This window comes from Chelonoidis abingdonii, chromosome 7 (genome assembly GCF_003597395.2).
Source record: "Chelonoidis abingdonii isolate Lonesome George chromosome 7, CheloAbing_2.0, whole genome shotgun sequence".
NCBI classification, from domain to species: Eukaryota; Metazoa; Chordata; order Testudines; family Testudinidae; genus Chelonoidis; species Chelonoidis abingdonii.
Genome location: NC_133775.1, coordinates 106,634,844 through 106,661,664, shown reverse-complemented (window position 1 = coordinate 106,661,664; position 26,821 = coordinate 106,634,844). Strand labels below are relative to the sequence as shown.

At 42.6% G+C, this 26,821-nt stretch overlaps 1 protein-coding gene across 2 annotated transcripts in view; it reads right to left on the bottom strand.

The window, feature by feature from the left end:
• Positions 1–26,821, bottom strand: part of GRIA1 (glutamate ionotropic receptor AMPA type subunit 1) — a 169,916-nt gene that overhangs the window by 48,758 nt on the left and 94,337 nt on the right. For both annotated transcript variants that reach the window (XM_032771674.2, XM_032771664.2), the window contains exons 5-11: positions 23,176–23,229; positions 13,504–13,665; positions 12,008–12,175; positions 8,670–8,774; positions 5,118–5,228; positions 4,096–4,302; positions 1,610–1,980 (exon numbers count right to left, since the gene is read on the bottom strand). In XM_032771674.2, coding sequence (XP_032627565.1) covers positions 1,610–1,980; positions 4,096–4,302; positions 5,118–5,228; positions 8,670–8,774; positions 12,008–12,175; positions 13,504–13,665; positions 23,176–23,229 — 1,178 coding nt within the window. The remainder of the gene's footprint in view (positions 1–1,609; positions 1,981–4,095; positions 4,303–5,117; positions 5,229–8,669; positions 8,775–12,007; positions 12,176–13,503; positions 13,666–23,175; positions 23,230–26,821) is intronic.

The following is a 26,821-nucleotide window of genomic DNA, read 5'->3' as shown; positions in this document are numbered from 1 at the left end:
AGGAGAACACTTTACTCTCCCTGGACACTCAATAACAGACTTAAAAGTGGTAATTCTTCAACAAAAAAACCTTGAAAAAACAGACTCCAGTGAGAAACTGCAGAACTGGAATTAATTTGAAAACGGGACACCATCAAATTAGGCCCAAATAAAGACTGGGAGTGGATGGGTCACTACAAAAACTAATTCCCTCCTGCTGATTCTCACACCTTCTTGTCAACTGTTTGAAATGGGCCACCTTGATTGCTTTGGCCTCATTAGCACTACAAAAGTGATTTCCACCCCTTCTTGTCAGCTGTTGAGAATAGCCCACTTCCACCTTAAATGAATTGGCTCATTAGCACTGACTCCCCGCACTTGGTAAGGCAACTCCCATCTTTTCATATATATACAGCTTACTGTATTTTCCACTCCATGCATCTGATGAAGTGGGTTTTAGCCCATGAAAGCTTATGCCCAAATAAATTTGTTAGTTTTTAAGGTGCCACAAGGACTCCCCTAATATCCAGTTTTCTCTTCATTATGTGAGAAGTGTACATCTACCACTGCATCAAATACTCCTCGCTTGAGAAACATTATTTACTTGATGTATAACTTTTGTAAGCAAAGAATACTTGTTAGACCCAAGTGAACAGTATTTTTTTGCATGAAATGCCAGACTGGAGGGAGTTTGTATTATTAACCCTATTGCTAGAAAGGAAAAATAAATAAAAACCAAAAATCACTGTTTACCAGTGCAATTGCAGGAATGTTACTTCCATAAAAGGAAGGCAGGCTTTTTGGATGGTCCTGAGGAAACTTACTGACAAAAAATAAATGCAGAATTTGTAAAGATGATGACTGGATCTTCTAATTCAGTGACTACTTTGCACATTCTTTTTTTCATGAGAGCTTTTGCTACATGGTTTCCCCATGTCACAATTTTTTTCTGGTATTTTTCCCAGCTTTGCAGCCAACTTACCATATCATGCCAGCCTTTTATTTAGATGCAGTGCTAAGGAAGCATTTAGCCCTCTGGTGCTTTGCAACTCCTCCTTTCCTTACATACACTTGAACCCTTGACTATAAAACGGGAGCATGTAGTGAAAACGCAGCACCTCTCCAAGGGCCCAATGCCATCGACTGCAATTCAATGTATTTTACAGTCTTTGGCAAGATGTGCCTAAGCATTAATTGGGAACATCAAATCATCAATAAAATAAAACTTTCTTCCATTGTTTTACAGGGTTTTCAAAGCTTCTCTGCAAAACCGGGATGACTCTTGTTCAAAGAGAAATGACATTGACAACAAAATGAAAGGTAAGCAAAACTGGCTGGGTGGGGCAGGTAGTTTTGCAGAAACTTGTTGTTTGGAATTTTGTTTTTCAAAACCAAACCTAAAACTAGGGTGGTACGTCTTAAAAGCAACATTTTATCTGAGCTCCAGTGTTTATAGTGTTGGGTAAATGATCCCTATTTTGGCCCATTTCTAAATATATGTGTAGTTCAGAAATTAAACGGAAAGAGAAAACCAGAAAGAGGGTCGAAAAGGCATATATGGCTTCATAGCATCCAAAAGGACTGAAAATGCATGAATTAGAAGAGTGTTTGTGGGTGAAAGGTAACCAACCTTGGTGAAATATCGCATCCTTGCTGCATAAAGGCTCCCAGGGAGAACCAAAGACTGTTAAATATCCCAAATTCATTAGTCTGGTCACTGGACGGCTGGTCACGCCCTTCCTCAAACTCCTCGGTATGCCATTCATAAGGGCTGAAGCGGCTGACCAGGAAGAGGACAACGCTTACTCCAATGTAGGCAAAAACAATGCACATCCAAATCTCATAAGCCAAGGGATCCAGAAAGGAAAAGACGCCTGGCTTGGATTTTTGAGGTTTTTTTATCATGATGGATATGCCCAGGCTCATAAACGGCTTGGAAAAGTCTATGACTTCTTCTCGGACGAGAGTGATGGTTAATGGTGCAACAGCCACATCAGCTCTCTGAAAGGAGAGAGAAACACCAGATACACAGTTTGTAGATTACATGTACCAACACACTCCATCACCAGCCTTCTTTTTCTCCTTCCTTCTACTGTACACTCCCAATCCACTCTCTGATTTCATAGGAAGATTTAATCAGGAGAAATGAACTACTAGAGAAATGCTTAAAAAAAAAATATCACACCAGCATGTTATTTTCTTTCCTATTATTACTGATTGCAAGTAGGTTTAAAAATCAGACATCTTTCTTTTCCCAGACAGTCAGATCCTCTTGTCTGATTCATCCACTGATGTCACAATCCAAGGCTAGTGACATCTCATTTCACTATCATGTTGCACAATTAAGAAATGACAAAGTAACAGAGTCTTATCGCTCACACACACAGCTGAAGAGACAGGAAGAAAGCCTACTGACTGGATGATGTTTATTTTCAGCAGGAGATGCTTTTCTATTGCATGAATCACATAGATGAAGGGAAATATTTTCAAAAAAGCCAAAGCCCTTTTGAAGTTTGGATGAAGGCTCCTAATTCATATAGGGCTAGATTTAGAAAGGTATTTAGGTGCCTACACATGCACCTAGTCAGATGTACAAAAGTGCCTAACTTCTATTGACTTTCATTTCAATTTTCCCAAAGGCGAAATTGAGACTGTCCTATGGAAAATGTTACTTTTGCAGAAACTGCATTTTCCATGTCAGAAAATCATTCCAAAGGAAAACTCCCAACCAGCTGTAGTGAGTAGTGATCAAGCCATCCAGCAACCAGATATAAATATAAGTGATATGATACACGATAAGGATAGAAATACTAACAGCAAGAAGAGATTCTAAGAGAGCCCATTTTGGTATTAAGAGTCTGACTAAGCAACAGGCTGAGGTTTTAAACCCAACCATTTCTAGGTGCTACTCCAGGGGTCGGCAACCTTTCAGAAGTGCTGTGCCGAATCTTCATTTATTCACTCTAATTTAAGGTTTTGTGTGCCAGCCATACATTTTTAGAAGGTCTCTTTCTATAAGTCTATAATATATAAGTAAACTATTGTTGTATGTAAAGTAAATAAGGCTTTTAAAATGTTTAAGAAGCTTCATTTAAAATTAAATTAAAATGCAGAGCCCCCCAAACTGGTGGCCAGGATCCGGGCATTGTGAGTGTCACTGAAAATCAGCTCGTGTGCCACCTTCAGCGCCTGTGCCATAGGTTGCCTACCCCTGTGCTACTCCTTCACAGCTCTATCTGAAAAAAGTTGACAAAATGGGTGTGCCCTGGGTGTTGGTTTTGGGGTAGGATGGCTGGGTTATTTACCTCTGAGGACTCCTTTAAATGGCTACTCTGCAGTGGGAAAAACTCTCTGCACAATTGTACGTTTATCTCCTGGAAAAGTTGATTATATTATGCTCCAGATGCTAGTTCATTAAAATGTATCTTGTAGGATGGGAAAGGTCATGCTGGTTGCTGTGGGCTTGACCTTAAGAATGATACTCTAATTCCATGGAAACTGACTGCACTAATAGAAATCTAACAGCAACAAGGCAATGGTGACACGATGAAAGGGTCATATTGTTCCATCAAAATGAACAAGAAATAATAGAGATATCACTGGAGTAGCATTAAAAATCCAAGCAACAAATAATGATCAAAACATTCAAAACATGAAAGGGAACTCAATAAAGAGAGAGAGATGGAAAGGGTACCATTGGTACCTTAATAGGACCACCATCTCTGCATTTGGGTGCATAGTTCAGTGCTAGGTGCACTAGAGGGGTACACAAAGGTGCTGATGCACCAGTTCAAAATTTGGATGCCTTATTGAGGTGCTGTAATAAGGCCCATTATCTATTTAGTTCTTGAAAGGACTTTGGCTACCGAGGGCAGGAAATACCTGAGATGAGTGAGAGTTAAAACTCCCCCCTGTTCTGTTTTTGTCCTAAGTGAAGCTGTTCTTGGCTCACCTGGAAGCTGGGAGTATCAGAAATCTTTCCCAACCAAATCTTGAAGAATTTGACAGCGTGCCTAATCCATCAGTTTGCGTTTGGGCCTGATAGCTACACTTTTTGAGGTCCACTCATAATCAATTCCTGTAATTATGAATCAATTGACAAGGTTGGAAACTTACTCCATAAACCAGCTCTCCCACCATGCCATTCCATGCTTTATTGTCAGGGTCCCGGGCTCCATACTTCCCATCGCTCACTATCTCCAGCCTATATTGGTAGCCAACATGCTTAGCGATCTCAGCAGCAAGCTCCACGCAGTAGCCTTCATACCTCTCATTGCCTTCAAACTGGTTGGCATTCTTCTTGAGCATCACGTATGGATCTTCCTGGCAGAGAGAGGACAAGTTAGTGAGCCATGCTTCCCCTTTTGCCCCCCGAGATATTCAACCTGTGTCCTGCTCTCAGGAAGGGATGCTAGATACGATTCTCAATGCTCTTTCAAAACGCTAATGATGGAATCATTTACAAAGTGGTTCGGCACAGCCTGTTCAACAAAAGTTTCGGCTAGTAAGTTGCCTGTTTGAGGTTTCTATTGTGCAGAATTTGGTAGCAACCCTAGCTGGGGTGGACCTACCCAACAAGGAAAACTGATAGGAATTCTTCAACAATCTTTGGCAGAGATTCCTAAAGGGAAATCATACCTTCTACCTGAGGATCCCTTAGCATTTCACAAACAACTGAGCAAGCCTTCATCAGCCAATCTCTGTGAGATAAGCATGCACATTGGTGCATTATGTCAAACTTTATGGAGGCACCTATTGCTGCTCCATAATACAGGCTGAGTTGAGTTTTGCTCTTAAAGCAGGGATTCAACCTCTTTGTTATGTATGAGGAATACAGTGTCTCCTTCCTAAAATTACAGCACCTGCTCTGTGGGTGCACAATATAAACCATTGCTACAATGTACCTGCTTTCTCTGTGTTGATGTCCCTGCTCACTCCCTGCCATATTCCTTGTAGTTCTCTGTGTTAAGAGGGGAGACGCTGTAAGTACTTTTTTGATTATAAGGCAACGGCAAGTTTTTATGGGCCACCACTGGAAGCTGTGATTCTATTCAATGGGTACACAGCACAACAAGGAGTGTAAGCGGAAGAGAAAGGAGTGAGGGAGACCTGTGGATTAGACATGCAAGAGAACTTACTAGAATAGTTGTAACTATGTAAGTTCGATTCTGTAGAGTCACGGATTCATTGTCACCTTGGGAATCTGTGGCTGTGGGAAGAAACTTATCATCTTCGTTCCAATAACCAATCTGTTAACGACAGAAAGACCATCAAACTCTGATGTCCTCCAAGCCTATTCCTAGGACAAGCCAAGAGGAGAACAATATACTAATATGATTTCCCTGCCAGCTTTAGCTGTCTCAGGGTGTTCATCACAACCAGACCTCTACTGCTCCTACACTCCTGACCTCTTTCCCCGTCCTGGCCTTGAAAACCCCAGAAAAATCGTGACACATACTGCACATAATGTACAGGGGTAAGCAATAACCACACGATAATAATGAAAGTACCACAATTTCCCCCAATACTTAGGGGAATAAATAACAAAAGAATCTCACGTCACTGTATGCTGACAGCTGGTAAGTAAGTTTTTAATGGTGACCACAGTTAATGTATGATGGTCTTTCTAGGCTGATACAAGTCTTGTGTCACACCTCAGATCTTGCACAAGTGTAAAATAATATTCTAGGATGCCTTGCAGAACCAGGACAAGATGGGGAAAAAAAGCAGGAGACTTGTTAGAAAGAGAAGAAAGGAGCTGCCCCACTGCAAAAAGTTTAGAGTTGCACATGTAATTAAAAAGCTGTAAGGGGCAGAATTCTTGGTGTTACTCTGTGTTTATTATAATAATCAAGGATACAGTCCACGCTATCACTGCTCACAGGCAAAGCAGAGAGCTGGAGAGTATCAATAGGAAGATCATTCTTGAGATGATTTTATTTGAAGGCTTGATTTTTTAAGAGGTTTTCCATCGCATCATGTTCGGATGAAGTTGCATAAGCTCTGCTGATGTGAAAGGGATTTCGTACCACATGATGTGGGAAAGAGTATTAATACAAGGCAAGACCAAAAATCTGTGGAGGGCTGTCATAAACAGATAGCTAAGGGTTAATGTCTCTTTCACCTGTAAAGGGTTAACAAACAGTGACCTGCAATACCTGACCAGAGGACCAATCAGAGGACAAGATACTTTCAAATCTCGGTGGAGGGAAGTCTTTGTTTGTGTGTTCTCTTTTTTGTCTGTGTTCTCTCTGGGATCTGAGAGTGACCGGACGTACTACGGGCTCTAATTTTCTATTCAAGTAGTAAGTGCAAGTAGAAAGGCGGTTTAGTCTTTTTGATTGGTTTTCTTTATTTGCAAATGTGTATCTGGCTGAAAGTATTTTAAATTGTATTTCTGCTGGAGGAGGCTTTTTCTCCAGTTTCTATAAGCTGAAAGACCCTGTAATATTCCATTTTGAATTTACAGTGATTATTTTTATTCTCCTTTCTTTTATTAAATGTTTTTCTCTTTAAGACCTGATTAATTTTTTCCCCTTGTTAAGGCAAAGGAACTAAGTCTGTACTCACCAGGGAATTGGTGGGGAGAAGGGAGAAGGAGTAGTGGGGGAACAAAGGTGAATTTCCTCTGTGTTTTAGATTCACGGAGCTTGAATCTATCTATCTCTCCAGGATAACCCAGGGAGGAAAAGCCTGGGAGGGGGAGAAGGGGGAGAAAAAACCTGATTTCTCTGTGTTGTGATTCAAGGAGTTTGAAGCATGGTGATCTCCTAGTGTACCCAGGGCGGGAAAGATCTGGGAGGAAGAAAGGAGGGGTAAGGGAAATGGTTTATTCCCCTTTGTTGTGAGACTCAAGAAATTTTTCTTGGGGTTCCCAGGGAAGGTTTTGGGGAGACCAGAGTTTACCAGGCACTCCAAGTCCTGACTGGTGGCAACTTATCAGATCTAAGCTGGTAATTAAGCTTAGATGAATTCATGCTGGTACCCCATTTTTTTGGACTTTAAGGTTCAGATTGGGGAAAGATACCATGACAAGGGCGTATTAGAGATCATGGCAATGCAAGAGATAAACCTAGAGAGGCTTCTTCTCTCTTTACTGCACAGAAAAATGGAAAGTGTGTGAGGAAAGAGCTTCCACACACTGCTCTAGGGCAGCACAAATGGAGAAAACACATAGTTGTTTGGCATTTTGCACCTGATTGATCCCATATACAGCTCATGTGCTGGAAGTGAAGGGCACGGGACTTGCAAGTGAGGGCTTGATTTCTGCAGTAAATATACAGTATAAAACTGTATCGAGTACTTCTCTGGGACCTATCTTTACCTCACATTGACTGTAACAGCAAAACTCTCAGTAACTTATATGGGGCAGGATCAAGTCCTCTGTATCTTACACTCATATACTGGTTATTTATTTATTTGTATTGTGGTAGTGCCTAGGAGTCTCAGCCATGGCTCAGGACCCTACTGTACAGACACAACATTCATATCTAATACTTCAATTCATATGGCCACAGTGAAGGGAAAAAAAATCTCTTTAACTAGTAAAGAGGGTTTTCCTTATGCAGGCCTCAGGGGGTCACAGTGAATCAATTGTTACCAGAATTAAAAAAAATAAAAATAAAAAAAACAGTAGGAAATACTTCCCAAAATGAATAAAATGTCAGGAAGTGCAGTTCTACGGGCCCTTTTTTGATGGGCTCCGACTTCACATCTGAAACCAGCAGGGTCAATATGATATTGTGCGATATTGCTTCTGTTGAAATGAAATGTATGTGCAGCTGTCAGGTCTACACGATGAGGTCAAATTAGATGATCGTAGTTGTCTCTTCTGGCTTGGGAATCTATAAACCATATGCTATTTTCCTCCTAATTAAACACACATGTATTGTTTTTCAGTTGCTGACATAAATCCTAGTTTATTTAAGGTTTAATAGCATTGATTCTGTTCAGGGCTTTGGAGCAGAGCCGGGAGCTGGAGCGCAGAGCAGTTCTGGAGCAATGGAGCTGCAGGTGTTTGCCTGGAGCTGGAGCGGAGCCGGAGCACAGTCCAAAGTCCTGATTCTGTTCCCTGAATAGTTCCAGCCTTCTTCATTCTCCAAACCTGTCTTCTCAAGCAATTTAAATTCCAAAGGACAGAAGGAAAAAAATTATCTGTGTTTGAAAGTTTTCTATATGGAAGAGGAAGATAAACACAGAGCCTGATTTTCAAAAGTATTCCGCACTCAGTGAACACACGATGTGCTGGGCTCTTTTGAAAATCTGACTACCTATTTTGGTGCTTAAATGGAAGCTGAACCCCTCTGAAATCTGGCTCTGATTGTGAACCCGACTGAAAATTCTGGCAATTGTGTGGGATTTCCAAAAACACTCTACATTGATCTAAATTGGCTCTCAGAGACATTAGTGGTGTAAAACTCTCACTGACTTCAACGGGAGTGGTGTTAGGCCGAATGCTGAGCATTATTAAAAATCTCCTCTGTATTTTGTATGTAAGTAATACAACATGGTTTCTCATGTTTTTCTTCCCTCACACTGAGCGATGGAGTAACCACTCATAGCTACTCTACTCATGAATTCACCCTCTTAAGACTCATGAGGAGAAATGGCCTCCAAGAGACAAGACCATCCTGTGCCAGACACCTTGTCCACAGCTGTTAAACAGTAACAGAACCCATCCTCTGCTTTACCTTCCTGATCCCATCGTGTTTCACTTCGATCACATGGAGGGTGTAGTTGGTCCGACGTCCTTTCTCGTTAAACTGAACATTTCCGGTTAATCCTTCAAAGCGCACCTTAAAAGAATAAATATCAATGAGGAGAGCAACTTGATCAGCTTCTCATCCTGGAGTTGACTACCAGCAGTCACAGCAGATGGGAATCAGCAGAGTGTTACCTGCCAGGTCTGGAGACAATGTAGTTGTGCCAACTGTAGTTTCCTTCAAGGTGAACAATGTGTGTCTATTACACTGCTGTTTTCACTTACTTATTTGGGACCCAACACAAAGGGAAAACTCTGAACTTGCTAGAGAGACAAGGTAGATGAGGTAATATCTTTCATTGGATCAAGCTGGTGAGAAAGACAAGCTTTTGAGCCACACAGAGCTCTTCTTCAGGTCTGGGAAAGGTTCTCCGAGCATCACAGCTAAATGCAAGGTGGAACATATTCTTTAGCATAAGTAATTAGCACATAGTCTAATCTAAGGGACCATTCAAGGTAGAGTGGACTGTTAACACTTCTGCAGTCATAGGACCAAAAGAGGGAGTTAGTGGATTACAGATTGTTGTAATAAGCCATAAATCCAGTGTCTCTGTTCAGTCCATGATTTTTACAGTCTACCAGAGTAATGAACCCTCACTCCTGGCCTTCCTCCAAGCTCATCGTCAGAAGTAAGCTCCCCACAGACCAGGACACACCAACTTAAAGTAGCACCAGACTCTGCCAGAGCTACAGATGCAAAACCTGCAGAGGTATCTCCACTGGTGCAATGATCAACATCCCCCACAACACACCTTTCAAACTGCGTGGTGTACCTCATCCAGTGCACTAAATGCTCCAAGAACAACTATGACAATCATTAAGCTCTCGAATGAACACATACAGGAAAATGGTAAAAGATTGTGTGGGTCTCAAGACTGGGATAGCAGGAGGTTTTCAGATCAGGAGGATTAAGATGCAGGGTCCAGTGACTGTAATAGCAGGGGCCATGAACCTCAGGATTAGGGAATGTCAGTAGAGCTTTGTGGCGGGAACACAGAACAACAGACCACTGGATTGCGAGTCAGAAGAGTTTGGGTTCTGTCCTCAGCTTTATCACTAGCCCTGGGCAAGTCACTTCTCCCCTCTGTGCCTCAGTGTTCCTGTCTGTAAAACGGTGATAGCACTTACCACCTTTATAATGGTGCTTTGAGATCCTCAGGGAAGATGCGCACACACACAAAAAAAGCAGTAAATGTTGTAATTGTGAAGGAAACAACCTGCTCCTGTGCTATGCCTGTTTTCTAACCATTGCCATGGGACTTGGCACAAATATCCACTAGCGTTTTCTAAAACTTTTTCGGAGGAAGAGATGTGCCTGGTGATATTTGGAGAAACAAAGGTTTTTCTTTCCACAGGGCACAACATATTTATCTCTTGTGGGGAGGGAGACTGAAGTAGCTTAAAAGACAGCAGCATTACAAATTCAGAGTAGCATTTTTCCCCCCTTGCAGTCTCTGGGCCTGACCTGTGGATGATCCCTTTTTATTCTCTCTGGGACATTTTGAAACAGGACATCGATGACTTCAAAATGCAGGCTAAATGATGCAATCGTACTTTTCATTTTTCCATGCTGTGTAGTCATCTACTACACTATTCCTTTTATGTTTATAAATGAAATGCTAATGCTGTCATTTCCCCATGTAATAGGGTGGGAAGAGTTGTCTTTATCATCTCTGTGGGAGCCCTGAGAATACCCTCTGGCTTTTCAATCAACCCCGACTCCCATATTTCCTTTCTGATCCAAATTCTCTTCAAAACACATACATTCTGTCCTTTAGTTAGTTAGAAGAGGTCTCTGTGAAGGGACTACAGACATGTTTTTCCACTCCACCTAGTGGTGAGAATATCCAAGCCTCAGGAATCATTAAAATAAACTCTCGATTCCTGATCTTTAGAAGTGTCAAGTACCTACATGTAACTGAAACCAACTGGAGGGTTTAAGTGCCCAGATCCTGTGAAATGAGACATTAGGATCCAAGTCCCTGCTGGCTCAGAGACTGAAAAATGAGGACTCAAATCTAGCTCTTGGTTATCAGCCAAATGTCCAGATATGTAGTAACTAGAGCTGGTCAAAAGAATACCAGTTATTTTTTTGAGAGTTATTTATAATTTTTTTAGTTTCCTGCAAGAATTTTCTTTTCTTTTTTTTTTTTTAAAGAAAAACTGAAAACCAAAAAATGTGGTTTTCAGGCCATTTTTGAAAAACAAACAAACAAACAAACAAAAACCCATGAAAGCGAAAACCCACAATTTTTTTACACCAAAATCCATTTTTTTCCTGAAAACCATTAATTTTATCAAAACATTTTTAGTTTCCTGTTCTCTGCTGAAAAACTGAAAAAACAATGATTTTGGCCAAAAAAGCTATCTTTCACTGAAAAAAAAATTCAACCAACTTTAAGGCCAATTCTTTTGATTTACTGGATTTAGTCTTGATGTGAATGCTGCGGCATATACAGCAATTTTTTGTTCTTGCTGTTGTCATCAGTGAGACATTCCATCCCCTAAATAGTAGCAGAGGTTGCTCAGGGACATACTCCTGTTGAAGTGTCTTGAAGAAGTAAAGAAACAATTAAACATACCCCCCTGTGAAATGTTGTGCCATAGAGGCTGTCCACAAATTATGTTCTACACTTTTCGGTGATTTTCAAGACCCACCCTTTGTAACACTTTGTTACACTGAAACAAACACGTAAAATAACCCCTAATGTATTATGTAATTTATGGACATTGCCTTAGTGTATGTTGCATAATCGTCACAGCATAATCGTCTAAGAACCAGTGTCATTCTGCTGAGAACCTAAATCTTAATAAAAAGGATAAAGCAGACTCAAAGCTTCCATCCCAAACAGCATGTCAAATAGTGACATCTGTCTATCTTTGGCTGTGTTTTTATAAAATGCCTATTGCCCCCGTGTGAAATGTATGTGTTTCATATGGGGTTTTTTTAATCAAAAGGAGGCAAAATTTTTGATTGTTTTGTCAAATTTTGCTTCAAGGATTCTGGTTGTTCAAGCCCAAAACGAAATATTAAATTCAAAGGAGTAATTGAACCAGAAACATACTTTGCCAAAAGCCATTGCATCTCTAACAGCTCTGCCTGCAAGCTGCAAAGAGCAGCATATCCATACTTCTTGGCTGTTGTAGCATTTCTCTTGGTACGCATTAGCCCCTCAGAACTGTTCTCCATAGGTTCTCACTCAAGGAGCTACCAAAAAGCAAAGCATTGCTTCTTTTTGCAAAGGGCTGTCCAGATTGGTTTCTGACCTGCTGCAGAGCTCTCTGAATGTCAATTCCTTGGCCCCAAGGAACAGCTGGATTTGCAAGGCAGTCTCCAGCATTCCCACGACGGGAGATGTCAATCCGCTGCCTCCGCAGGCTCTGGAAAGCCTCCGCCATCACCCGAACTCCATCGTAAGTAAGAGCAGATGTGTACTAGAAAAGGAATAGGGAGAGGTTTGTTGTCTGTTAGGGGGAGTGTATCTTGCAGCTATATGTCAGTTCTTCTCTCAAAAATAAAAAAGAGTTACCAGAAGTTCCCATCTAAAGACTCACATTATTGTTGCAAGACAATTTATTCTATTTTCAAGCTTCCATTTAATAATTTTCCATACAATAGCATCTGGCTTCCTGTAATCTCCAATGTCTTGTTGACTCCTTGTTTCCAAGTAGACTCTAGACAAGAACATAATTTCCTGCCGCAGAGCTAAAAGAACTTGCTGTCTTAGCCTCCTGTTCTCTTACCTCAATTGCCTTTAGAATGGCTCTCTCTCCTTTCCAGAGAAAAGTACCTTAGTCATAATGCCTGAAGAGTGCTTAGTCTTAACAGACCCATTACCCGAGTCTTTCCACTTAGGTCGTACTGGCCTTCAAATAAATTGTTAAGGGCTACTTTATGTGATGCATGAAATTTCAGGTGCATGAAAATAAGTTAACAAACCACTAATGTTAGTCATATATAGATACCAAGCCCTCCTCCTTCCCCACCCCACATTTTTAAAAATAATATGTTGATTAAAACAGAAACTATGGGGGCCAGGAAAAAACCATAAACTATACTGTGACTATTAAGAATTAAGGCTGGTGTTCACTTTCCCATAATAACCGACTTCAGTTGTTTGTAACTTTCTCAGAGAAATTTCTTTAGTGTTTAAATTCCCCCTGCTGAGTTTTTGCACCAAAGAGTCAAAGTGTGAGTGTGTGTGTGTGTGTAAGTTTAAATTTTAGAAAAAATTGTTCAGCCACTTCAGAGTTCTGTTAGAAATAAAATATTTATGTCCTACATTGCATATACTGATTTGAAATATTCTGCATGTGTGACAATGTCTGAATGGATTTTGTTTACACATGAGATATAATAAGCAAGCCAAGGTTTAAAGAAATTAGCCAGACTTTTTTTTATAAAAGTGCCAAGGGATCCTTAACTTCCACCTTTAACTGGCAGAAAAATTGGGCAAAAGACCTCAGCTGTACACATTTCACCGAAGAGAACATTTCTAAGAGGATAGCTGTTACTTCCTAGTATTACAGTGACAGATCTGGGTAGGAGATTGAGATGCTGGAAAATAGGTTGTGTTCACAAACATGTTAGCTAGCACATTTGAATTAACATGTTTTTAAATGCAACCTTTTTTCCAAGTCTACGCAAAGCCGAAGTTCTGGACTGGGAACTAAACTCTTGAGCTTCCAATTGAGAGGTGAGAATGCTAGCAACTGAGCTCCATTGATGCTTCCTAAAACAAATAGCTTTCAATACCACTTGCCTTTGGCTTCTTCCAGTCAACTCGAGGATGTTCTCTGGCATCACTGTTTTTCCACTGTTGCATGATCCTTGCTGGTACGGTGTCTGTGTAATTCACCAGCTGGAAGCCAGTCACATTTGCTCCACTCTCCTTGAATTTTAACAGGTCAATGTCCATGAATCCCTAACGGAGGAGAGAAATAAAAGGATAACATCACTGGAAAGGACGCAGGCCTGGAGAAAATGATTTATTTATAAATAATGGGATGTCCTGTCTCTGGGTGGATAGTTCTTGGATTTCAGGAAACTTCTGTATCCATTAATGTGGCAACAAATGTAGCCATCCTTCCTTCTCTCCAAAATCCTGAAATCAAACCAAAGTTTCTTCTTGAGTTAAACTGAATGAATTTCCTTTTCTGCACAGCCAACAGAGAATGCCTGAGTTGGATGATGACATGCATTTCAATGCAGAAACATTAACAGGCATAGTAACAAGAGCACATTTTCATTAGAGGAGGTTAAATAATGGAAAAGATTATTCCCAAATAATGATTCAATAAGTGTGCCAAAATTTGCAGGGAGTAGTGGTTGCAACAAATTATTCAGCCCGCTCTAACTTTTATGCATTCAATGAAACATCAATGGATGGATAATTCACTTTCAAATTATGGTCTTTAAAAGAAGGATACCTGATGGAACAATAATCTTTCAGTAGAGCAAGAGGTAAATATTCATATTTACCCTGTCACAGGAACAGATCTGTTAAAAGACACTGTCAGGTTATAATATTTTTGTAATTTTTATTAAAAAAACCAAAACAAAGCAGATACCTACTTTTTTTTTATTCTTTGAAAGTTTTTAACTGAAGCCTATTTCTGTATTGTTTTTTTTCCCCTACGTCTCTCACACAAGTAAATGTGTGTGCGCCCATACAAATACACACACAGTTGTTGTAGAGTTACTCACAAGGGCTGCACTGCCAGCGTTGATTTGATTTTTTAAAGAAAACCATTGAATCATTCTCTATGAAATAAAAACAAATAAAGAACCAGACAGACTTTGCAGGCAGATATAATGTGGGCAGGGAGGGGAAGGGGGAAATAGGTCAAATCTGAGGCCTTCTAACTTTGACAATATTCCCTTTAAGACTAAATATATGATGGACCAGATTCTGGCTCCCCCGTGCTCTCTTGGTGCTAATGTGGAGCTGACAGGCAGAACTGCAGTGCTTGTGCTTCCTGGGTGCACATGAGTAAAAGCATCATCCACACCTCTAGCCATTCTGCAAGGAGCATGACTGGGTAGGGCAGGGCGGTGTTAGGGACAGAACATGCTGTGCCCCCAAAATGGAGGAGTAGGGGCTGCTTTTCAGCTCGTTCCCAATATTCACCTCCCCTCCAGACTGTGCCACTCGCCTGTATTCTCCACAGGCACCTCAGCATCCGAGATTCTCCTCCCGCATCTCTCAACACTTCTCTTGCTGCTGTGACATACACAGCCAAAATACAGCCCCCCCTCCACTCACCAAAACCTGTAACATATACGATAAAAAATGGTGCTTTCGAACAGCCTGATGCAGAGCCAGCGTAAAGACTCTCATCAGCTTCAATGGGCTTTGGATCAGGCCCTTAAAAGGAAACAATTAAAGGAACAGGCTGATTGCAAGAACTAGAGATGAGAGGCTATGTCTGACCAAGGAGAGTCGCTTTAAAGACCCCTTCTCTTCCAGCTTTGTGTCAAGAAATTTAGTATCATCTGCTGGCTCATTTGGATTTAGAGGTACATATTCTGTAGAGATGCTTTAAAAAAGTTGTTTTATTTTGCTCCTAAGCGTAGGGGTCTAGGTAAAAAATGTTATTTTATGAGACACGAATTCCTCAGAACGGTAAGTTAGTATATTTCAATCCCCTTTGTCGTCCCCAACGTAGGGGTTTCAGAAACCCAGGGCTGTGACAAATGAATAGGGAATGCAGCGGAATACTCTCTGACATCTTAATGCATGTCAGACCAAGTGGTTTGTGACACACAGAGCTCCCAGGGTTCAGAAAAAGTGTCTTAGTAGATCACCAGCTGGCTATCCACGGCTGTAGCCAAATTACACTGTCATTTGGCTTCTGGGATGTGCTCGGGGAAAAAAATCCATCAAAAGAAACCCTTGCCTGAAAACAGCTTGTAGCTGGGTATCACCAGCTTCTCTTCAGGAAGACCATAAAAGCATGAAGAAAAGTCCAAGGCTGGAGCAAGGCACCAGCAGGAAGACACTACTGGATCTTAGAAGCATCTCCAAAAACAGGCAGAAAGTAGGCAGGGCATAAAATGGCTTTGGAAACTGGCTAGATGGTGGTGGCTGAGAATACTGTCCTGTCCCCTTTATGTTTCCTCCTCTTCTGCCTAAAGGGAGTATTGTTTATATATATATCAAATAAAAAAGCAATGCAAAAACAAAACAGAAACTAAATGTGAGTTAATGGAATTCACCCTGCAGAGCAGGAATTCTCTGCAGAATCGGAGGTAAGATTGAAAGCCGCCGGGTGGGGGGGGGGCAACATTGTCTTTAAAATTTATTTAACTTCTTTCCCAACATAATTTCTAGAGTAGGTCTCTGAGTGTGGGCAGTTTCAGAGAATTTTAGGCCAGAAAGGACAATTAGATCATCTATTCTGACCTCTTGTATAGTATGGGCCATTTAATTTCACCCAGTTACCCTTATATTGTTGACTCAGTGTTTCCAAGTCTGTGCTTGAGCGTCCACACTGCCTTATGCATCTGGGTTGATCCTTGCTAGATCTAGGTTTCAGAGCCATGTTAATGTGTCCATGCCGCACTATGTGGAATTTCTGACTTGAGTCTGACATTTGACCTTCATTCACACCACCAAATGACAGGACTTGATCCAAATCACAGCAAGACTTGGGCTCTGACCCACCCTCCATAGCAGGAGCCTAGGAGCCACATTCTGAGAGCTTGCTGACCCAAGTAGACTGATTTGTGGGGGGAAGGAAGCGGGTTCAGGCTCAAACCTAAGTCAACGCTCGGGCTTGGCATGTGGTGCAGATATACCGTAAGTGACTTTCCCAAGGCCCTATAGAGCCAGAGGCTGAACGCAGATCTCCTGAGATGCAGTCAAGTGCTTTAGCCACAAGACCTTCTTTCCTTTCAGTAGCATGCTTTTTGCTTATGCGAAACTTTACAAAACAAAACGATTGTTTCCAAATTACGGTAGATCAGACAGGTCCGGCTGAATTTAAAGTAGCACCTGTCATCACAAGGTGCTGGGGATTCACTCTGAAGGGAACAAGATGCAGGGTGTTTCAAAACGAGATATTCCTGGTGTCTCCTATTATCTTTGGGACTCTCCCCATTCTCGTCACTGTGTATTAATGAAGGGGCTATTTCTAAAGGAGCCCATCTGCCCAAGTCCCTTTCCAAAATGACTTCGAACAGAAGCTGCCTCCTTCTCTGCCACACAATCGTTAATGTGTCAGCTCTGATTATGAGAGCAAACTATACCTGTCCTCACTATAACATAAAAGGAGAGACAGAGGGAGAAAGAGATGGACTGAAAGAAAGTGAGGGAAAGAGGCAGAGGCACCATCACATAGAAACACCGATCCTCCAGTGTCGTCAATCTGTTGCAAAGCAGGTTTTAACGAGGTTGGGATCTAGCCCCGAGGATTGCCTCAAAAAGGGAATCTTTGAGCAGTACACAGGAACTGTAATGGCTCCAATGCCACCTCCCTGCCAGCTTCCTACACCGACGAGAGATGGGGGCATGGCTGGGGAGTTCCTACACCTCAGTGATCCCTGAATGGTGGAATGGTGGCATAACATAGAGCAACCTTTAGGGGGCTCTACATTATAGAAGCAGACTAGCCTGCCACACATATTTTCACCAATCCCATCCTGAGCTGCAGGACCGGCTCCAGGCACCAGCATTACAAGCAGGTGCTTGGGGCGGCAATCCCTGTATTTTTGCCCCCAAGCAGCGCGCCAAATTGCCACCGCAGACGGTGGGGGCAGACTGTGTTCCATTAGGGCGGCACACGTGTTTCTGTGGCAGCGGCAATTTGGAGACAGCTTCTATGTTCAGCTGTCCGTGGTGGTGCAGCTTTTGTCTTCTGGCTGAAGACAAAAGCTGCCGTCAAATTGCCGCTGCCGCAGAAACGTGCATGCTGCCTTAACAGTACACGGTCTGCCCCCGCCATCAGCAGTGACAATTCGGCACACTGCTTGGGGCAACAAAAACAGTAGAACCTTCCCTGCTGAGCTGTGCTGGTTGCAAGGAGACCAGGGTTTAGCAACAGAGGAAGAGGGGAATTTTGTTTCTGGAAGAAACTGGAGTCTGAAGGTAAAAGAAAATTGCTGAGCAAAGATGTCAAATTAGTCCTTTACTCTTCTCACTGCAAAGAATGTAGATTTTGTTACAATCCTGACCAGAATAATCCATAATCCCTGGATCTATTCCACCCTCAAAACACAACAAAACTGAGGGGAACCACACTGCAAAAATGAACACATTAAAAAAAATTAATATATGCAGTCATATTAATGACAATTTGATTCACACATGATGGTGACGTGGGCCATAAAGCTTTTATTAGCTGATGTGTTTCTCCTAGTAAATCGTGGTAAGCTTGCTCCTCACAAGGGAATTATGCAGAGTATCTTAAATGAGCATAGATAAAACCTCCATAGTACGCCCCAGCAGCATGTATTTTGTGGTATATACCCAATAACATAAAAGCTATAGATTCATAGACTCTAGGACTGGAAGGGACCTCGAGAGGTCATTGAGTCCAGTCCCCTGCCCTCATGGCAGGACCAAATACTGTCTAGACCATCCCTGATAGACATTTATCTAACCTACTTTTAAATATCTCCAGAGATGGAGATTCCACAACCTCCCTAGGCAATTTATTCCAGTGTTTAACTACCCTGACAGTTAGGAACTTTTTCCTAATGTCCAACCTAAATCTCCCTTGCTGCAGTTTAAGCCCATTGCTTCTTGTTCTATCATTAGAGGCTAAGGTGAACAAGTTTTCTCCCTCCTCCTGATGACACCCTTTTAGATACCTGAAAACTGCTATCATGTCCCCTCTCAGTCTTCTCTTTTCCAAACTAAATAAACCCAATTCTTTCAGCCTTCCTTCATAGGTCATGTTCTCAAGACCTTTAATCATTCTTGTTGCTCTTCTCTGGACCCTCTCCAATTTCTCCACATCTTTCTTGAAATGCGGTGCCCAGAACTGGACACAATACTCCAGTTGAGGCCTAACCAGCGCAGAGTAGAGCGGAAGAATGACTTCTCGTGTCTTGTTTACAACACACCTGTTAATGCATCCCAGAATCACGTTTGCTTTTTTTGCAACAGTATCACACTGTTGACTCATATTTAGCTTGTGGTCCACTATGACCCCTAGATCTCTTTCTGCCATACTCCTTCCTAGACAGTCTCTTCCCATTCTGTATGTGTGAAACTAATTGTTCCTTCCTAAGTGGAGCACTTTGCATTTGTCTTTATTGAACTTCATCTTGTTTACCTCAGACCATTTCTCTATCTTAGAATGTACAGTCTTTAGGCACCTCATTGATAAATATATTGTCTCTTTCTTCTGTATAGAAAAGCTGACTCATAAATTCAGCTGTACAGATCTCTCGGAGAAAGGAAACATCTAACTGACAATTTTAGAAACTTAAAGATAGCCCCAAATACCTCTTTCCAACATAATAACAGAGTGTTCACAAGGCATGTAGCCTTGGAAACTTTATCAGGACCAGAAGCCAGTGCTGTAAATACCCCACTGGAAATCTGCTAGGACATTGGACTTTAAACTAGTTACTGGTGTGGTTGAATAGAGGGGATCCTGCATCTCTGACCAGTAACAATTTGGGGAGAAGGAAGGGTTAGATTAAAAAGGAATCTTGCTGAAGCTGCTCAGAGGTTTAGAATGTTAGAATTTTAGCTCCATGTGAGAGGGATTAGTGGGGCAGTCAAAGGTGTATGATAATTGCAGTTTAGCATATTCTATATAGGTTCTTATACCACGCTCATCAACATTGAGGCTGAGAGCCTGAACCTTATCACATGGACATCATCACATTATCACAGCCACATATATGGCCATATGGGAAATATTGCGTATCATACAGCCTTCTGGAGAGCAGATTTCAGCCTGTACATTGAAAACTGTGTTCTCTAGTGCCACACTGATAGGTGCTGATGCAACAACATGGGAAAAATTCTTACCTCTGCTAAGCTAGAGAAACTGAACTGATTTTCGCCTTCACTGCCACCCTGGGATACTCTGTCCCACATACTCACCCAACCATTTCCAAGCCAGAGCATTTTCTACTGAAATAACCTGGGCTGATGCTCACAAAAGAAAGAACACTTTAGGTGGCAGTTGTCCCTAATATTTTACCTTTTAGATAGGCCACATGAGTGTCACTAATTTTTAGACAAAGAGTCTCCTCTGCCTGACAGAGACCTGATGATCTGCCACTACTGACAGTGGCCAAGTTAAATCCCTTGCATAAGAGATGGAGAAATATGAATCCCAGGTTATGCAAAATGTTAACCATGTCAAAAGAAATGAATCCCAGGGGTTTCTAAGCTTAATTCTCTGATACTATTGGTTGTGCTCCTCTCTCTGACTTAATAGGCTGATGCTTTTAAAGACAAAAAACAGAACTTAAAAAATAAGGCCCACAAAAACAAACAGTTCCTCTACTGGCCAAGCCTTCTTGAGCTCTAAAAAGAAGAAAACACAAAAATACTTTGTACAGGCAAACCTGAATCAACATAGGAGCAGCTCCTTGGCTTCTGTAAGCCAGCCAGCATAGCTCGTGGAGCTATGCTGATTTAAACCAGGTGAGGATCACGTTTTTGCGGGTTTGCTCAGATGCAGAACAGTTTCATTTTATTTGTGAACAAAAAGAGGCAATTTTCTCAAGTGGAAAACAGCCATTTTTCTGGGAGAGGTGGGGGTAGAGGAAGCTAATTCTGCAATGAAAATACCAATTTTCCTGCGCCAATGCTTGTAAAATTAAACTCAGTATTTTTGGTGCAGCTTTACTGACAACTAGAGCAGGGCAAACGACTATTCATTCATCGAAGTGAGCTCTTTTTTCCTGTTCATCACTTGTCTAATGCCCCACTGGTTGGGGACCACTACTCTAAAAGAACGTGGCTGTATAGCAAAGCTGTTTGTTATCACCTTTCAGCATCAGGAGCCATGCACTAGGATCCAGGAGCGCACACTATGCACGACACGTACAGTCACGGCGGACATGCTCCCAAAAAGCTTACTCAATCTGCAGACTGGCTGGAAAACAAAGCCTGGGAAGCCTTTTTTTCAGCATACATTATTTATGGTCCATGGTTGCCGAGTAGGAAGCCTGCTCATAGCCAGCTCCAATCCCTCTGCCCTTGTGCACAGATTAAGAAAACAAACTACCTATAGCAGAAGACTCTGCCTTCTGCCTAGAGAGTGTGTGACAGAGACATAACTCAACAATGAGAGGGAGGTGGAAGTTTTTTCTGTCTTAGGTACTTATATGATCCCTGTGACAGGTGGCTGGTCCTGGTCCTTGTAACTGCAGCAGGTCCAGTGCCTTATGCCAGAGCAACTGCTCCCAGCTGGGCCAATTAAAGGGACAGGGCTACACTTGGGTTGTAAAGGGGTCACAGGGGTGTCTTAGTGAGAAGAGAGCTGGAAGGGAACAGGACTGGATGTGAGATGGCACTGTCTGAGGGAGAGTGAGCCAGGGAGATGCAGGAGCAGGATTGCCAGAGTTCTGGGGAAAGCCTGAGATGTGAAGGGTGAGCTGAGGACCTGGTTTGTTTATTTGTGAAGTTAGACGCTAAAACTGCCTTAGAGAGACTGTGGGCCTGGCTGGCTGTGAGTCATTTGACAGCTGGCAAGAATCCCTATCTTACCACAACCCTCATTACTGCACCTGAGTGCCTCCACCTTTAACGTATTTAGCCTCACCTCTGTGAGGAAGGGAAGTACCAAAATGGTTCTATTCCCTGTTCTGCCACTGGACTATTGGGTGGTCTTGGACAAGTCATGTCGCAGCTCAGTGCCTCTGTTTCCCCACCTGTAAAATGGGTATAGTGCTACTGACATCACTTGTAAAGCCCTTGGATATCTACTGATGTGAAGTGCTAGGTAAGAGCTAGGCGTTGTTTTATTCACAATCCCTATTTGGCCACACACACACTTTAAGTCCATAAGCAGCCTGAATAACGTTATTCCAGGTAAGCTCTTTAGTAAGTGGAAGCAGGGTTGGGACCTAACCAATTTAAAATAATAATAATAAAAAAAATCAAATACTGAATAAAAGCTGCAGTTAGGTGCCTCTCTAAAACTTGCATCCTTCCTCCAGTGGAACATTAGCATTTTAACTCTAATTATATTGTCTCCACTGAGTGCAGGGTCAGTACTGGGCCAGAATGGGGTAATTATGTGTCCATTTTTGTCTTGTAAATTATAGTGTTATTTTGGGACTGAAAAAAGGCATTTAATTGGTAGTTTAAAGTTGAATTATCAAAGGCCTGATGGTACCTTTTCACAGAAGGAGATGCAGGAGAGCAAAAACTACTATAAACACTGCATAAGCCCACGTGGCTGACCCAGGAACCCCCTGCTCCCTTCAGAGGGAATGGGATGTGGCCTGCAATTTGAAGGTGTCAGGGGTCTTGGGAAAGCACAGGACAACCTCATAGATCCAAAGGCTACCTTCAGAGATGGTCTTTTCCTCCAGGGTCACCCTCCCTGCTCTCGGGGGTATAAGCAGCAAAGCAGAGTTAATTCTCTTCTAACAACACTAGTTCTGGTGTGGCACTATTCTAGTTTCCATGTGGACATGGGGACAGCGGCAGATCCCCTCCTGCCGCATCACCATGTCTCATGTCCACAGAGCCCCGATCATAGGATGTGTGCAAAGAAGGGCTTTGGCAAACTCTCAGGGAGCAGGCAACTTACAGCACAGCTACTGTAACTTTGCCACCATCCACTGTATCACCCTGTCTCTGTTCTCCACCCCAAGAGTGGAGAAACCAGCCCCGGGTCCTCTTTTTGAACACTGGATAGGCCTTCCATAGCAGGGTTTTTGAGACCAAGTACACAAACAGTTTCACAGCTATAGGTTATTGAAAGAACAAAGGGATCTCAGCATGTTGCCATTAACAACAGGGGATCAGAAGGCTCCTGGGATTGCTAATGGGATCCAGAATGCTTCACTTCTGGGACAGAAATTCAAACGCAGTTTAGGTTGGTAGAGAATGAAAGTCATTTCCCCCAGCTGACAGCCACTACCAGGACTAGATGAAACAAGTTGAGAGATCTGAATCCAGAAACCAGCTACCCAGGACACCAAAAATACTACCACAGAATTGGCATTAATTAACATCCTTGAGGCAGCTTGGCAGAGAGGCCAAAGAATGAATGAGTCTGGAGACAAAACAATCTTATCACCCCTGGAGATAGTCTCACCACATCATTGCTGACACGCCGTGGGAGGGACACTTGTATTTTTGGTACCCAGTTGATGGACAAATAAAGATCTTTGGTCTCTATGACCATTAAAGCTGGATCTTTTCACAGGCACAATATTCACTAACAACAAGAAAATACCAAGCAGAAAACCCATGAAAGAGGCAATAAGAAAGAAACAGTATTCAACTCACCAAATTTGCTAGAATGTAGTGGTATCCAATCCCATTTTTTTCAAGCTTGATGATCTGTAATGTCAAAAATGTTTCATTTAGAACATAGTTTATGCCAACAAATAAAAAGAGCATGCTTTAGCTGGTTACCGCCAGCCCCATAATTCCCTTCCCGGTTATGCTTTAAATGAGACAGTTTGTGTGAGAACAGTCACAGTATAAGGTAGAAAAAGAGCAAAGCCTTCCTAAGTGGTATTAAAGTGCTGTGAGATCAGCATCTGGAAGTATGAAATGAGGCAAAACATGTTCATCCACCATATCCCATAAACAAGGAGAGCAGAGTATCTGAGCCTAGAAATATCAGGTGGATTCAGGAGGTGAGACATAGTTGGTTCCCATCAGCTATAGTAATATGCGGGTACCCATAAGGAACCTATTGTTCTGTGAAAGCCAGATAAACACCAAATGTTACTTTCAAACTACTGTACACCTCAAACCACCCATATCTTGCCTGATTCAGACCGTGCCAAATTTAGTGCGACTCCGACTTAAGTACTGTCGGCCTGATCCTCTAGTACACTGGGGCTGTAGCAGGCCACTTGCCCCGTGCAAAGCTCCCCTGAACAGGGGCAGCTCCAGGCACCAGCACGCCAAGGACGTGCCTGGGCTGGCAACCACGGGGGGCGCTCTGCTGGTCGCCGTGAGGGCGGCAGGCAGTCTGCCTTGTGCGGCGTGCCTGGGGAGCGTCCACTGGTCCTGTGACTTCAGTGGACCTCCCGCAGCCTGCCACCGAATGCGCGAGACCCGGGACCTCCCACAGGCAAGCTGCCGAAGGCTGTCTGCCTACCGTGCCTGGGGCGGCAAAATACCTAGAGCTGCCCCGGGCCCTCAGTCAAGCAGTCAGTCAATGGAAAATTCCTTTAGTGTGTTTGTTGAGATGATATATACATGGTGCCGCTATATAAGATACCTAGAGCTCCTGACAGTCCCTCTCCCCTGATTCTTGGGATGTCTGGGCTCAGTCTGTTTCGATACTTCTTAATCAATATAATTGTTTAAAGCCCCATAAGGTTTTAGAGTTTCCTTGTCTGCAGAAATGTTTCTGTTGCCTTCATTGCTAGCAAATGCACCCTGCTTAATGGCTGATTTTTAGCTACTTCATTTCTCATCATTTTTGCTTGGTCTGTGGATTCCCACTAGTGGAGTTCAGTTCTAAAGCCAGAGATCACATCGCTCTATAATCCAAACCACACACAGAAAAAGCCCAGCTGGTAAAAAAACGAACAACTCACCCCAAGAGTTGCCAGTTACTGAAGGGAACCATGTGCTGTTTGGAACAGGCATTTTAGCAGGCAAAACACCACTTCACTTCTATGGTGCTGTGAACTGATTCTGAATTACCAGCAGAACTATCAACACTCAGCTGTCACATGCAAGAATGTTAAACAAAACCAGATAAAGATCCCTGCTGTTATAATTGTCACCAAATATATTTGTAATTATTGAACACTTGTTCCTGTGCAACTGATTCATCTGCCTTAGCCTTTCATAGCAGAAGTGCTCTTGTAAAACATTAAAACTTGCCTGACTCCCTTTGCTAATATCCCTGCCTCAATTAGCACTGCTGGAGAATACATTTGTTAACACTTTTTGATACAAATAAGTTAGCCTCCGCCACCTTTCACGCGGCACAGTTGTCCTGTGGGAGATCATTAAATATGACTGAAGCAGATGAGTCTGAACTGCTCTAGGTCAGAGTAATTGCTCAGAGGAAGCAGATTTCTTCTATGCACATGCACACTCAGAGTCATAGAATTTGTGATTCAGTGGCTAGATTTGGGGAACAAAACCAGAACGCTGTGCCCCCTTCTACTTAGTCAATTGAGACACACTTGTTCAGTAAGTCCCCCTCTTCCACGGATGTATCTAGAAACTACCAGAGGTATAAGCAATGTTTAATATGTGCAAGGGCTTGCCAGGGCTGAGACCCGGCATCGCTAGACTTGGCAGTTCTTAGCCCTGTTACCTTTGGCTTGCTGCATCAGTTATGGAAGTAAAAATAATTGCTTGAGCCTCAACACCTAATTGCTTGAACCTCGATGCCTTTTTCATTACAAATTAAGCACGGGGCATATGGTGGGACCAGAAGCTACGATCTCATACCCCAGTGTCCTCCGGCTATTAAATAGGAGAATAGAGGGTGCTGGTTCCTTGCACCAAATCTGCCCCTATGTTATTTTATTAGGTGTCAGAGTCAATGAATTGGAGAGGGATGCAGAGCAGTTTTCACTGAGCTGTGAACCTACCGATTCATACACACAAATTATGCGTCTTGCCTCCTGTGTTTTACACAGTTATTTGCTATCTTAATTTATTTTAAAGTGCTTGCTCAGTTTTAATGCTTTTAGACTGGGGTGGCAAGCTGAGGTTATAATAGCATTTATCACTTAATCTGAACATGGAAAGAGGCAGCGTTGGGCTGCATGCTGATGGCTCGCTTGGGCCATCTAGGTTCCATTACCCACTTCTTAATGGGCAGAGTTTGACATCTGTTAGAAAGAAATTCTCTCTGAGAGTGTACAGCGGAGAGGAGAAGTTTCCAGTTACTCATTTTAATGAGCGTCAGGGAAGAAATGACACAGTGCTTTGATGGAATGCAAACACTTATTTATCCCACTAAGACAACACAATATGGCCCAGTGGATATCCTGCCACCAGCCAGCAAGGCTGGCTCATAAAAGATGGTTACCTCAGCATAGATAAATCATGCCTCGCAACAGACATGGGTGAGAGAAAAATCAGGTTGGTTTCTCACTTGCCTTTAACCCTTGAGTGAAGATTTATTTTAGAACTGAGCTCTTAAGAAATCAGTCACAGTGACTTGAAAGGAGAAAGAGAGCGTGAGACAGACAGAGATTGATGTTTGAGGGCCGTCCTCTGCTCTCTATTCAAGAGGGACCAAATATTCACAGCTACCAAACAAGAGTAACAGGATAGTGTGTGTATGGGGGGGAAAGTGCTGAAATACCAGAGAGAGGCTGAGACGGATGTCTGAATACCTCACGCACAAAGAGAGTGAGACAGAGACAGAAAGTGCAGACATCTGTAAACAGGACTTGCTGGCGCAGTGAGCGAACAGAGCTGCTGACTTCAGAAGCTGAAGTCTCCCCTGTATATTTGCATGTCATGGAACAACACCCAGGAGCTAGCACGCCCTGCTGAGGCTGGAATAGGTGGGGTATTTCAGGTCTTGTTTGAAATGCCTTCGCAGAGCTCTCCATGGGCTCAAGATTAGAATAACCAGGGACACTGCCGGTAAAGATGGAACGGAGTGACAAAAGCCTGAACACTGTCCACTCTACTATAATGGGCCCTGTCTTATTTTCATGAGCACAAAGACGCTGTGCTGTGAGGGTGCTCTACGCAATTGGGTCTTATTTCCCAAAGCTCAGTTCCCAGTTAGCCACCAGACTAAGTAAACAGATTTCCAACATTGCTCACCAGGCTGGGTGTTGAGCACTGGCCCTGAAGCCACGTCTCTCCAAGTACAAGCTGTCATTTCTATTTGGAAATTCACATTTTTTATTACAAGGGGCACTTCTGAACTTCCTGCCACTGGTGGCCATTTTAGTGGCAAACAACATCATTTAAATGACCAGGAAGCTTG